At 39.6% G+C, this 13,831-nt stretch overlaps 1 protein-coding gene across 1 annotated transcript; it reads right to left on the bottom strand.

The window, feature by feature from the left end:
• Window positions 1–4,650: 4,650 nt before the first annotated feature.
• On the bottom strand, window positions 4,651–11,375 carry LOC122965686 (NACHT, LRR and PYD domains-containing protein 3-like). Its single transcript, XM_044329863.1, has 8 exons — window positions 11,349–11,375; window positions 9,848–10,060; window positions 6,322–8,183; window positions 6,052–6,225; window positions 5,744–5,917; window positions 5,569–5,615; window positions 5,054–5,345; window positions 4,651–4,945 (listed from the first exon to the last, which is right to left on the bottom strand). The coding sequence occupies exons 1-8, from the start codon at window positions 11,373–11,375 to the stop codon at window positions 4,678–4,680; spliced, it is 3,057 nt and encodes a 1,018-aa protein (XP_044185798.1). The 3' UTR covers window positions 4,651–4,677.
• Between the last annotated feature and the right edge of the window lie 2,456 nt (window positions 11,376–13,831).

Here is a 13,831-nt window from a genome sequence, read left to right as displayed (position 1 = left end):
GAAACCTGCCGTCCATGTTATTAGTCTGACAGAAAACTGTTATTGATCAAGCAGAAATGTTAAATCTTGTCTGGTTTCAGCTTCTCAGATGTAAATTGAAACTCTTCAATAATCTGCAGAAGAATCAAAGCTTGAAAATAAAAGTGGAAATCAGGAATCACTTTGTTCACTTCAAAGATTGATGATCACTGAATGTTGTTTGTCACTGTTTTTTCCTGAGCTAAGTGAACGCATCACCGTTCAAATGTCCCGACGTCCAGCTGATTCTGTCTTCACTTCAAACTGTCACCTTCAGTTTAGAGCTGCAATCATTAATCAATTAGTCCCTCGACACAAAATTAACTTTATGTCATTTTTAAAGCAACAATCTGCTGGTTTCAGCTTCTCACGTGATGATTTACTGCTTTTCTTCATCATACATGACAGTAATCTGAACATTTTGGGGTTTTGGACATTTTCACTATTTTCTGACATTTTGAAAAGAGAATTATTGATCTATTAATTGATAAAATGATGCTTATTTGCAGCTCTGGTTCAGTTCAGAACAGAACAAAACTAAGCTCAGCTGACTTATTTATCACATCATGATGTTTCTGAGAGTTTCTGCTGAGGAAGACCTTAAAAGTGACCTTGACCTTTAACGAGGAAACGAACACAGATCAGTATCTACTGATTCAGTCAGTGATGATGACGATGATTCACTGTCAGTTCACTTTAAAGAGTCACTGATGAAGATTTGTTCGTATATGTGCAGATTTCAGTCAAATGAACGGTCGTCATTAGTATTAATACACATATAATCACCTGAGACATGATCATTAACAACAGCTCCGCCCACCTCATTAGCATATTGAGATAAACGATCAGCTGTTCGTCCAGATGACGTTCAGGTCACATGACTGAAAGAACATGTTGTAGACACACACACACTCATTAATCCAGGTGAGGTGGATCATGACTTCAGGTGTTTCACCTCCTGATGTTTACAGAGGAAACTGACTGAAATCAAGAGTTTTATTTCTGTCACACTTTTACTGTTCTGCACTGATCTGTAGACACTTTTCAGATTCACACTTTAGATTTGATTCAGATTTTTATTTGTTTACACAAATGCAAAAGATACAAAGTGATAAAGACAGAAACAAGAAAACAATGTGATGAAGAGGAGAAACCATCATCGGGGCTGAAACAGGGTCTCTGAGGCAGACGTTAGTCCATTAGAAAAGGAGAAAGAACATTCAAAGGATGAAAGAGAGAAAACTAAAGATAAGATTGTGCACAGTAGCAGACATCTACATACACAAGAACACAAAGTCATTAAAGTTAAAATGATGAGATTATAATTACTAGAGGGCAGTTTATAAAGGATAATATGAGATAATATGGAGAAACAAACCTTTTACAGATAAAATATGAGACGGCAGAGCGTCTACAGGACTGAACCTCTGTCAATGAAACCAAACTGTAGCTGAGATGTTTGACAGACAGCAGGTCTGAGTTTACACTTATTTAGACTGAATAATTGTGCAATTGATGATTGTAGGAACACAGTTGATGATAATATGGAGGAAGAGTCCTGAAACTCTTCATATCAGATCTCATGTAAGAACATTTTCTTCTCCTCAACCTCTCTGACGTTTTTCTCTGTGAGGTTTGTTCCAACAAACTCTGTTAAACTCTTTGTGAATCTCTGGTTTCATGAACGTCACCTGTTCAATGAGCAGCTGAACCTTCCTGAGATTTCATCCTAAATGTCCATATAAGACGTGTTCTGCTCCGTTTCATTCACAGAAATGTTCCCAAAGAGTGAAAAGAAGAATCAGAAAGCAGCAGACACGTTTATCAGTGTCAGTAGTTCTATTAGAGGAACTGAAACTATTAGAAAACATGAATCCATCAGAGCAGCTGCACTGTGACACAAATAAAGAGGAAACACTTTGATGTGAAGTTAAATAAAGCAAAGAGCTGCATGATTAATATGAGAGGAGTCATGTGACCATCAGAGATATTAGAGGAGAGAATATTACAGTTTATAGTAGGTGAGTCAGGTAAGTTGAGAGAGAGACAGTGAGGAGAGAGAACGAGGGAAAGATTTCTCTGGAACAGGAAGCTTGTGAATGAGATAAATGACCAATCAGTGGTCTGCAGTGTAAAACATGAAAACTAGACAGTGAGAACAGCTTTTAATCAACAACAGTCAGACTCTCAGGCTGCTTCCCACAGCAGCTCAAAACCAGTTTGTCTCATATAAAAACAAATCTTTGGAGCAAATATATCAAATGATCCCAACTGAAGCCACAGAAAATAAACCATCTCAGAGCCTGATATGATCAATACACTTTATTTTAGGATGCACATTTTTATCAAAAGTTATGTATTTTATTTTAAATGCAGCTTCATTCTACTTGAAATGAGAAAAGATTCACTGTTACAGTTGTGAACATCTGTGTTTAATAGACTGTTAGTTTCTTTCATGTTGTTGCTGTTTAAACTCATTCACACCTCAATCAACTGGATTCATGTTTCTATGTGTTGAAGCATCAATCAGTCTGAACAGCTGCTGCACTAATATTATTAACTTTATTAAAGCACATGAACTTTGTTTAGAAAACAGATATAAAGATCATTATAATTATTATTAATGATATGAATATACAGGATATAACATGTTGGATTAATAAACTTTAATTTATGATTGGCAGCTGAGTTCTTATGACCAAAGTACAATTAACAATGAATAAAAAGGATTTAGGTTTTTATTGTTTTATTGGACTTTACAGCAGCCTACTTTCCTTTTCCATTGTATTTATATAACATATCTGTAATCATTCTACAATATTACTCTATAATATAATATTCTATGGTGTTTCTATAATATTAATATTTCTCTGCACTACAGTAACATCACATTGTAAATATCATATATGGTCACATATAGCAACATGATTTCCAGCTGTGATTGTTGGTAAACTCATTAATGTGAGACCTGACGTGTCTGTGATTACTGGATATCTGATATCTGATCAATGATCAATGATTCTGACCCTGCTGATGTCCTCCTGGATCAATCTCCAGCTCTGATTGATCACCTGCACCACATCTTCATCATCATCATCATCATCATCAGCCTGGAGCCACACACACACTTATCCGATCAATAAATCTATAACAATATGTCTTAATGTAAAACAGTAAAAATACATTATTATTTGTCTGTGTGGACATTTATACACTATTAATACATATATCACTATTCTATTAATATACTAAAACTGAACTATTTTAACTTCATGTTCAAACTATAACAGAATGAATAATAAAGAAAATGTGGAAAATACATTTTTGTAAATAATTTCTTTATACATGTCGTACTTATTGTAAATAAACATGTTGTAAATAAAGTTATTATTATCACTTGCATGATGTTAGTGACATATTTGAATATTTTAACTGTAAAATCTAAACTTCCTGTTATAATTCTATTGAAAATTAAAAATGTTTAAATAAATATCAATGTGGGGAAGCTCTAGTTCCCTGCTATGACTCCCTCATTGGTTTCTAAAATAGAGGAAAGTATTTCTTTGATCTTTAAATGTTTAATGATTCGGCCACATTTAAAAAGGATATAAAGCAGCAAGAGCTCTGATTATTTTTATAGGTTATATTTTGCTCACATGGTGCGACTTCCCAAACACAGCTGTGTTTCATCAAATCACCACAAACTAACCAACATACAGAAAACTTGGGCCAGATGTTTCAGTACAAGTGAACTCAGTCCTGTTTCCTGAGAAAACGTATTGGACGTCTGACAGACTCTTTTTATTTCTCTTTTTTCATTTTTTCATAAACATTAATTAATGATTAAAAACAACAATGTTAAATAAAGATGGACTGTTAAACATCACAATGTGAGAAATATATGTAACATCTGTAAAGATCATGTTTGCTGAATTCATTGTGTCATAAATGATCTAATTAGAGAAAAACACAAGTAGTGTAGTAGAAGTAGAAGTAGAAGTAGTATAACATTACACATCGATTACAGCAAAGAGAAAAAGCGATGACCATGTAAAAAACAAGTGATGTTCTCTGAATAAGTAGTGAATGAATATTTTTATTCAAGTGTAAAACACCCAAAGCTGCCCAGAAAACATGAGCTTACAAGACAATATTTACATCACCTGCAGAGGCAAGAAAAACTAAAGGAAAGCAACCCATACATGTTATTATATACATACATGTCAGACACATTACATCAGATAGAAACATACGTTGATGTTCATGATTTAACACAAACTGAGCTGATGTCAAACAGACTGGGATGTCTGCTGGACATTTTCAGGAAAAACTTTAAGATCCTGATAAAATGGAATAACTAACAGCCACTAACAGCTACTAGATGCTGCTCCAAGAAAACTTTACTGAAGTCAATCAGAGTCAACACAGTTTTTACACATAAATTCAGCCCAGAGGAGATCATTTCACTACTTCTAATAGAAACAATATTCTGACATTAAAGCACAGTCAGTGATCCAAATGAAACCAGAGTGAAACCTCGTCCACCATCAACATTTAAACACAGGAAGCTGCTGTCACTTCCAGTTTCTGTTGTTCGCTGGTGAACAGAGTGAACAGTGATTTCAGCAGCTGTCTTCAGTCAGCAGTGTGACTGTTTGTCTACACAGGAGGAGACTCTTCCTCAGATAGAGGACACAAGGACACTGAGGAACCATATGACCCAAACCCAAACCCAGGATAGAGAGGTTCAGTGAATATGGTATTGAAGGTGTGGAGGTGGATCAGTGTGTCAGAGGAGACTCTGTAGAAGGACAGAGTGCCAGCAGCACAGTCCACATACACTGCTACTCTGTTAGAGACAGAGGAGGTTATTTCCTGCATGGAGTGCTCTGAGGATGTGGGGGGAGGGACGGAGTGGTTGATAGAGGAGAAGGAGAAGGAGAAGGAGGAGAAAGAGGGGATGATGGAAGAGAAGAAGGAGGGGGGGGGGCGAGGCAGAGACGGAGAAGGAGAGGGGGGTGAATGAATATCATAGCATTTCAGACTCCAGGACTGATCATTCCATCCAAACTCACAGTCATCACTGTCTCCTTTCCTGCTGATTCTTCTGTAAGTCACTGATATATCAACACTTCCTCTCCACTCGACCTCCCAGTAACAGCGACCAGTCAGATCATTTCTACACAGCAGCTGACAGTAAAAGTCAAATCTGTCTGGATGATCAGGATATAACTGATTCTCTCTCACACGTGTCACCTTCCTGTTGTTATCAGACAGTTTGAGGTTTCTGTTTACTGTGTTTGTGTCCAGTGTGAGTTCACAGAAATCTGATGAAGAAGAAACAACACAGCAGCAGTTTATCATCTGACACACCTGATGGATTTATTCTCTGTTTAAGTTCTGATCTGTTGTTCATTTCCATAAAGTGTAATGACACATTTTGTCAGTAATGTTTTAATGAATAAAAACCACAAAGAGCAACTTTGTATTTAAAGAGAAACTGACTGTGTGCTGTTTAGTTGTCATGAATCAAATTAAATCCACACTTACACTTTTTCAGACCAGGTTTTAACCTGTGTTCTCCACCATGGTCCAACCTGGAGGAAGAAACACAGTCAGAATGATTTTCTATCCAACATGAGTCCTAACTGCTGTTCAACATGAAGCAGTGTTCCTCGGTTTGTCAGAGTGACACAGAAATAGGCTGCAACTCATCTCTTCATACCTGAGAGTGTCCAGTCTCCAGTGTGGATCCTCCAGTCCAGCAGACAGCATCTTCTTTCCTGAGTGTCCTGGATGATTGTAGCTCACTTCCAGCTCTCTCAGATGGAAGGGGTTGGAGCTCAGCGCTGAGGCCAGAGAAGCACAGCCTTCCTCTGTGATCAGACAGCCTGACAGACTGGAATTCAGAAAATAATGTTAACTCAGTGATTTAGAAAACATGTTAGCAGGAAGATCCTACAGATGTCGGTCATCTTCACTACTATGAACCTAAAGCAGGATGAACTGTTTAACAGACATCTGAATCCTGACCTGAGAGTTTCCAGTCTGCAGTGTGGACTCTCCAGTCCAGCAAACAGTAGCTTCACTCCTGAGTCCTGCAGGTCATTGTTACTGAGATCCAGCTCTCTCAGACTGGAGGACTGGGAGCTGAGAACTGCAGACAGAGCTGCACAGCTTCTCTCTGAGAGGTTACAGAGACTCAGCCTGAAGAAGAATTAGTGACAAATACAAAATGTTTTGTCATTTATAAAATTAAATATATTTGAAATTGTTCATATATCCAGCAGTCCATCCACTTACAGAGCTTTATTCGAAGCTTTGACCACTGGCAGCAACCTCAGAAGAGCCTCCTCTGAAGCAGAGTATTTCTTCAGGTCAAACACATCCAGATCTTTTTCTGATGACAGTAAGATGAAGACCAGAGCTGACCACTGAGCAGGAGACAATTTATCTGTGGAGAGACTTTCCGATCTCAGGTACTGTTGGATCTCCTTCACCAAAGAATCATCATTCAGTTCATTCAGACAGTGGAACAGATTGATGCTTCTCTCTGCAGACAGATTCTCACTGATCATCTTCCTGATGTACTGGACTGTTTTCTGATTGGTCTGTGAGCTCTTTCCTGTCTGTTTCAGCAGACCTCGAAGGAGTGTCTTATTGGTCTGCAGTGAAAGACCCAGGAGGAAGCGGAGGAACAAGTCCAGGTGTCCATTTGGGCTCTTTAAGGCCTCGTCCACAGCACTCTGGTAGAAACGTGTTGATTTTCCTCCTAACACTTTAGCCCACCAAGATGTTGTTTGTTTTTCTGCCAGCAGATTGACTCCAGAGTTGATGAATGTCAGATGGACATGAAGAGCAGCCAGAAACTCCTGAACACTCAGATGGACAAAGCAGAACACCTTGTCCTGGTACAGCCCTCTCTCCTCTTTAAAGATCTGTGTGAACACTCCTGAGCACACTGAGGCTGCTTTGATATCGATGCCACACTCTGTCAGGTCTGATACATAGAAGATCAGGTTGCCTTTCTGCAGCTGCTCAAAAGCCAGTTTTCCCAGAGACTCAATCATCTTCCTGCTCTCTGGACTCCAGTGTGGATCTGTCTCAGCTCCTCCATCATACTTGACGTTCTTCAGTTTGGACTGAACCACCAGGAAGTGGATGTACATCTCAGTCAGGGTCTTGGGCAGCTCTCCTCGCTCTCTGCTTTTCAACACATCCTCCAGAACTGTAGCAGTGATCCAGCAGAAGACTGGGATGTGGCACATGATGTGGAGGCTTCGTGATGTCTTGATGTGGGAGATGATGGTGCTGACCTGCTTCTTATCACTGAATCTCTTCCTGAAGTACTCCACCTTCTGTGGGTCAGTGAACCCTCTGATCTCTGTCACCATACCAACACACCAAGGAGGGACCTGATTGGCTGCTGCAGGTCGTGTGGTTATCCAGAGGCGAGCAGAGGGAAGCAGTTTCCCCCTGATGAGGTTTGTCAGCAGCACATCCACTGAGGTGGACTCTGTGACATCAGTCAGGATCTCATTGTTGTGGAAGTCCAGAGGAAGTCGACACTCATCCAGACCGTCAAAGATGAACACAACCTGGAACTCTTCAAATCTGCAGATTCCTGCTTCTTTGGTTTCAGTAAAGAAGTGATGAACAAGTTCCACCAAGCTGTACTTTTTCTCTTTCAGCACATTCAGCTCTCTGAAAGTGAATGGAAATGTGAACTGTATGTCCTGGTTGGCTTTGTCTTCAGCCCAGTCCAGAGTGAACTTCTGTGTTAAGACTGTTTTCCCAATGCCAGCCACTCCCTTTGTCATCACTGTTCTGATTGGTTCATCTCTTCCAGGTGAGGCTTTAAAGATGTCTTCTTGTCTGATTGTTGTTTCTGGTCTGTCTGGTTTCCTGGATGCTGTTTCAATCTGCCTGATTTCATGTTCGATGTTGACCTCTCGAGTTTCTTCCATTACGATGTAGATCTCAGTGTAGATCTCTTCTAGAAGTTTTGAATTTCCTGCTTTTGCGATTGTCTCGAACAAACATTGAAATTTCTTCTTCAGCTTGGATTTGAGTTCATGCTGACACTGGGCAAGAATCTCTGAATGAACAAACAAAAGAGACAACGTAAATGAGAGACTAATGTTAGAGCAAGTTCTAGTAGTTTGCTGAAAATTTTGCATTGCATTGCAATTTCTGATTCAACAACAAAATATTTCCTAAGATCAAAATATGATTTGTATTGTGATGAATCACATAACAATTATACAACCATTTACACCAAAACATCCTCCTGAATGTGAGGTTTGGTTTAAGCCTCCTCTCCAGTACTCTCACATTGGTTTCAGACATAGCCTGAGCAACGTGCCTCCCAAATAGTTAAAGCACCACCTTAAAAAAAAAAAAACTGGGAATCACCACTGAGTCAACGGGCATGGTCCCCAACCTCCAAGTGTTTTTTTGATAAGCCTTTAAATACAATAATCTGTTACTCCACCCAGACTTACTGGATCTTATTTCATTGTCTCACCAGTACTTTAAACAACATGCCTACACCAACACAGTCCCTTGTATTGTTTTACATAGGGCTGATTTCAGTCTGAATGTAGCTGAGGGGTTCCTGTATGTTGCCAGAAAAAAACAACAAAAAGTTGAAAAAAGAAAATGGTGTGTGCAACAGCTTAATGAGAAGGGGAATACAGTTCATACTGTACATACAGTACATGAGACAAGCATCCTGTTTGCATGTGCAGTTGGCACACTTGTAGTGTGACAGTCCAGAGGCCACAGAGACTCACATGGCCATGCAGATGTGGAAAGTATGAATTGACCTTCACTGGGCACATTGTTGATCTAAGCTTCTCATTTTATTTGTGCTCCCTCAGTAGAAGACAGTGACCGCAGCTCATACCAGGTCAGGTGGATTTGTAGGGAAAAGGACTACACCTGACCCATCTGCCACCAAGCTGCAGCGGTCACTGTGAACTGACAGTGCTGAGAGCTCACCTGTCCTTCTGGTGGAGGTTATGGCTTACAGCAGTGCCACTGTAGATCAGCAACCCCAAGGGGCTTGTAGGGGTTGCTGAACTACACTAAAGACTACTACCGGGTCCCATGGAGGGACTGATGACGTAGTCCTTTGAACTGAGATCATCTTTTAGGAACTGGGAAACCAAGGAAAAGCTTTCTTCATTCACTGACGCAAATTTCTGTGATTGTCACAGCCATTCCTGACTAGTGGTTTATCACCAACTGGTCTTCTTTTTAAGAAGAATCCACAAACCTTGTAAACCTGTTTATATACATAGTGTATGTAAAAGAGAAGGGAGATATGACGGACAGCCAGTATGTGATCAAGTTTTTTTGATTCATTGCTGAGTCACACTCCTGACCTGGAGGTACCGAAGAATTGAAACTCCATGGTCACTCTGGTGGTGGGCAGATTTTTACTTGTTATGGGCTCATAGTGTGTTATCACAGGTTGACACATATCAACACATCAGGATACATCACTGTCCCATTTCCCAGCACTGATGTGCATCAAGCTTGCTACTGTAGCCTGACAATTTCTTCCGTGTGACATGACAGTTATGTGTGACAGGCGTATATCACATGTTGCCTGGGTGTGTTGCACTTTTAATGACATTACATTTCACAAAAACATTTCATATTTGTGCAAAAACACTGTCTTGATACAAGAAAATTTCATTCAGTGCCCGGATCTCATTGTCATGTGAGATTTGTTACTGATAATAACATTTGAGCATGACTTACGTTCTGAGATGGTGTGTGAATATTGCTTATTCATCTTACTCAGGACCTTTCTGGTCACCTGCAAAATGTTTTCGCTGTAGGTCTGCACCATCAGATTCACTGTGTCCAACCGGTCCGCCTTCTCCAGTTTATAGTATGGGATTGCAGGGAGGCCTTCCAGGACCATAGGCTGCTCCAGGTACCATTTGAATTTTTTAAAGTCATCTTCTCCAAAACTCTCTAAAGTTTTCAAGAGGTCCTCTTCAGGGTTAGATTCCACCATTTCTCCCCCCTGTTAGAAACAAAGAAAATCTTTACCTTAAACAAAAAGTTCCCCACATCCCATCTCATCACTCTGCTGCTCACTGTTTCCATCAAATGTTTCCAAAAATAATGTGGAACATCTGTGCAGGAATTGTCGGGTTCTGTTGAAAACAGCTTTACAGAGACTGGAATTAATCAGTGAAATTTCAGAGTGGTGAGTAGAACATGACTCTCTTGTTGAAAATTAACATGACACTGAGTTTATAAGACAACAGGTCAACATGGCAGATATGTTGAGTTCAGCAGAAGCAGATCATAAAACAGAGAGGCTTCTTACTAACAAATTAAAAGCAGGACACTTTACAGTAATCCCAACTGTTTTTTTCATCTGTGAATCACCACAGCTGTGTTATTTTGTACCAGGAAACTGTCATGGACTTATGGGTTTTGGACTGTTTGGTTTCTTGTGTTATACTTCTGTTGTCCAGTCCTTTTGGTCATGGTTTTGCTAGTTCATATGATTTTGGTTGTATCTTTAAAGGACTGTCTTGCATTATTTGTTAGCTTATAGTGTTGTGTATTTAAGATTATATTCATGTATATTCTTGGATGGGTTAATGTATTGAGAAGATTGTGTTCTGAGCTTTTGTTTTCTGTTTGCTCTGTGTTTCCCTTCTGTGTTCCTGCCCTCCTCCCCAGCCTGTTTTTCCTTCCACACCTGCCCTGCATCAAGCTTGTTAGCCCTGCCCTGCTCTGTGTTCTCTACACACCTGCCCCTTATCAGCCTCATCAGCCCTTCCCTGCTCCCAGTGTTTCCCTTAGCTTATCAGCTGCTTGTCTCTTCTCAGTTTGGTCACCTGTTCCCCATTCCCTCATTGGCTCACTTTGTATTTTAGTCCTGGTTTTCAGTTTAGTTTTGTGCAATCCTCTCTTCAGTTTAGTCTTGTCCTGTGTTCTGTTTGCATAGTTCAGTCAGCTTTTGTTTTTGCCTGCCCAGTCTCAGAATAAAAAAAGTTTTCCTTCAGCCCTGCTTTGCCCGCAGTCTCTGCATTTGGGTCGACTTGCTCCGATAGTCCACTTTTAAGAGAAATACTTCAAAAGCTAGGGTTGGGCTTTGACAGCGGTTTGTCAAATCTTAAATGACTTATTGAATCTGTTTAGGTTTAACTGTTGTTGAGATCTGTAATCACTATTTGTTAACTGAGAAAGCAGAGCCAGTAAGATTTTTACTGACAGCATAATTAATGTTCACAACCTTTATCCACAACAAGAAAATGCGATCAGAGACATAAACATTGATGAGTTTTCTGTCTGACCTCTCCGCTCATCTGCACATTGAACATCTTCTCGGGTGCTGCCTCCTCACTGCACCTGTGCTCAACATGAGACTTTAAAGTGATCAGTGTGATACAGTTGAACCTACTGAAGCTGTTTAAAGTGATATGATCTACTAATTTCTTTGCTTATTAAATCATCTCTGTTGAACTACAAACACAAAGTCTCAGTTTTGTCTGAGTTACGTATGAAACGTACGAGTCACGAACAGACGTCTGACTGTCTTCACAAGGAGAGAAACACTTGTTTGATGTAGAAACATAAAGTCTTCATCTGAATGAATTAACAGTTTAAATATGTTCAAAAATATATAAAACTATAGAACAAACTTCTGTTCATAATAATCATTATGCTCCCAAATGTTTCTGTCAGTGCTAAACAGCTGTCCAGCATCATGTTGTGTTGCAGCTGTCAGTGTAATGTAATCTTTGTATATGACTGGGGTGGAATCTCTACTTGGGGTGAGATCTACTACATCTATCCTAATCTGCCCGTTGGAGACAGGACTCCTTTAGTGAGAAAAAAGTAAGCCAGGTTTTTGTCTAAGATGAAAGAGCATCGTGGCATGCATGATGACCCTTTGTGGTATGTTCTTGAAATAAAAGAAAAGAGAACCAAGTCCTGAACTCACATTTATCTGAGATAATGGAGAAACAAGATCATATTGAGAGTGACTGTAGAAAGATCACATCACATCAACTACTGTAGGCTGTAATATTCTCTCTAATATATCTGATGGTCACATGACAACTCTCATATGAGTCATGGAGCTCTTTGCTTTAGAAAGAGGTTTTTTTAGCATCTAACTTCATGTCTAAGTGTTTCCTCTTCATTTCTGTCACAGTGCAGCGCTACTCTGATGGATTTGTATTTTCTATATAGATTCAGAACTAAACTCCTAATCAGTTCAATCCAGTTTCACAAACATAAAAGAAAGACAACTCAAAACTCCACTCCAGGTTTTCACCACAGATCCCCAAGAAACAAAACAAACGAAAGACACTAGCAAAGCAACACATTACATAAAATAAAGCCAGCAGAAATGTCAGATAGGTTGGACCACTGTGTTTAACTTTATATCTTCAGACGTTACAGTTATGGCTGAAAATGACAAAAGAAAAAAACAAGTTTGCCAAGTTCACATATCTCCACAATTCAAATCAACCACCGGTTGTCTACCCAGAAATGACTGTTGTTGATAGCACAAAGTCATGGTCTGTCGTTTTGATGAATGGCGGAGTAATATTTTTAGTGATGAGGCTTTTTTCATTTGAGCAGGCTCAGTGTGCTGTCATGCTTATTTGACCAATCACTAATCAGATTGCTTGGTCGGAACTACATGTTGTATAATGGTCAATAGACCATGATACCTTTCAGCTTTAATGTCAGACTGAATGACCAGCCTTCACCACACCAAGGTATCCTGTCAGTGGTCGACTCTTTGTATGATGCACTCAGGATCATTGCTCTAACTGGAAAGTCTATACTACAAGAGCGATGCTGCAGAGGCGTTGGATGGGATGATCTGTTGCCAGAGGATTTAAGATCACAGTGGCAGGAATGGAAAAGAGGTCTTCAGGAGTTGAAGGATGTCATAATCCCAAGATGCTACCACCCACAAGACTTCAGTAATGTGATCAGAACAGAACTGCATCACTTTTCTGATGCCAGCAGCAAGGGGTATGGTGCATGTTCGTACCTTATGTACAAAAATGACAAAAACATAGTTCTATGCAGTCTTGTGATTATTCTTTTCATAATGATCAATGATTTCAAGAAGACACCTGATATTATCACTTATAAATTGACCTTGTAAAAAACCTGTTTGATCAAAATGTATTAATTAGGGACTGAGCTTAAAAGGCAGAGGACTACTGTAAAACAATAGGGTCCTCACCTAAGGGCCCCTAAACATGCTCAAAAACTCACCAAATTTGGCACGCACATCAGGTCTGGTGAAATATTTGATAAAATGTAAAAATTAACCCCTAAAGTGCCAAAATGTGCTCTTTAGTGCCACCTATGTGACTAAAATAGCCACCACAGCCCGTAGGAATGTCATAGAGAGATAAAACTAAAACTCAATTATTCGTCTCATCAAGACCTACAATTTATACACTGACACCCCTGACCTAAATCCAACAGGAAGTCCACAATCAGACTTTCAAAATAAGACTTTGCTCCAATTTTGGACCCCGAACAAATGCTATCTCCGCAGAGGGCGTTAATGGTATCGGCTTCGATCTTTAATACATGACTTATGACACTGTGCTGAAAAAAAGTTGTTAAAAACTTTGTAATAACTTGAACGGTTTGGATTTAATAAGCCCTGAAAGTTGCAGTGCCACATCACCCTTACAATGTAAACCAATGGGGAGGCAATCTATGGGCATGAACTTTGTGTCAAACAGAGGCTTCTGACGTCTAAACTATAAGTCTGACCACTTTCAAACCTGTATCAATG

Source organism: Thunnus albacares, chromosome 16 (assembly GCF_914725855.1).
Source record: "Thunnus albacares chromosome 16, fThuAlb1.1, whole genome shotgun sequence".
Classification (NCBI taxonomy): Eukaryota; Metazoa; Chordata; class Actinopteri; order Scombriformes; family Scombridae; genus Thunnus; species Thunnus albacares.
This window is presented reverse-complemented; position numbering and strand designations above follow the sequence as displayed.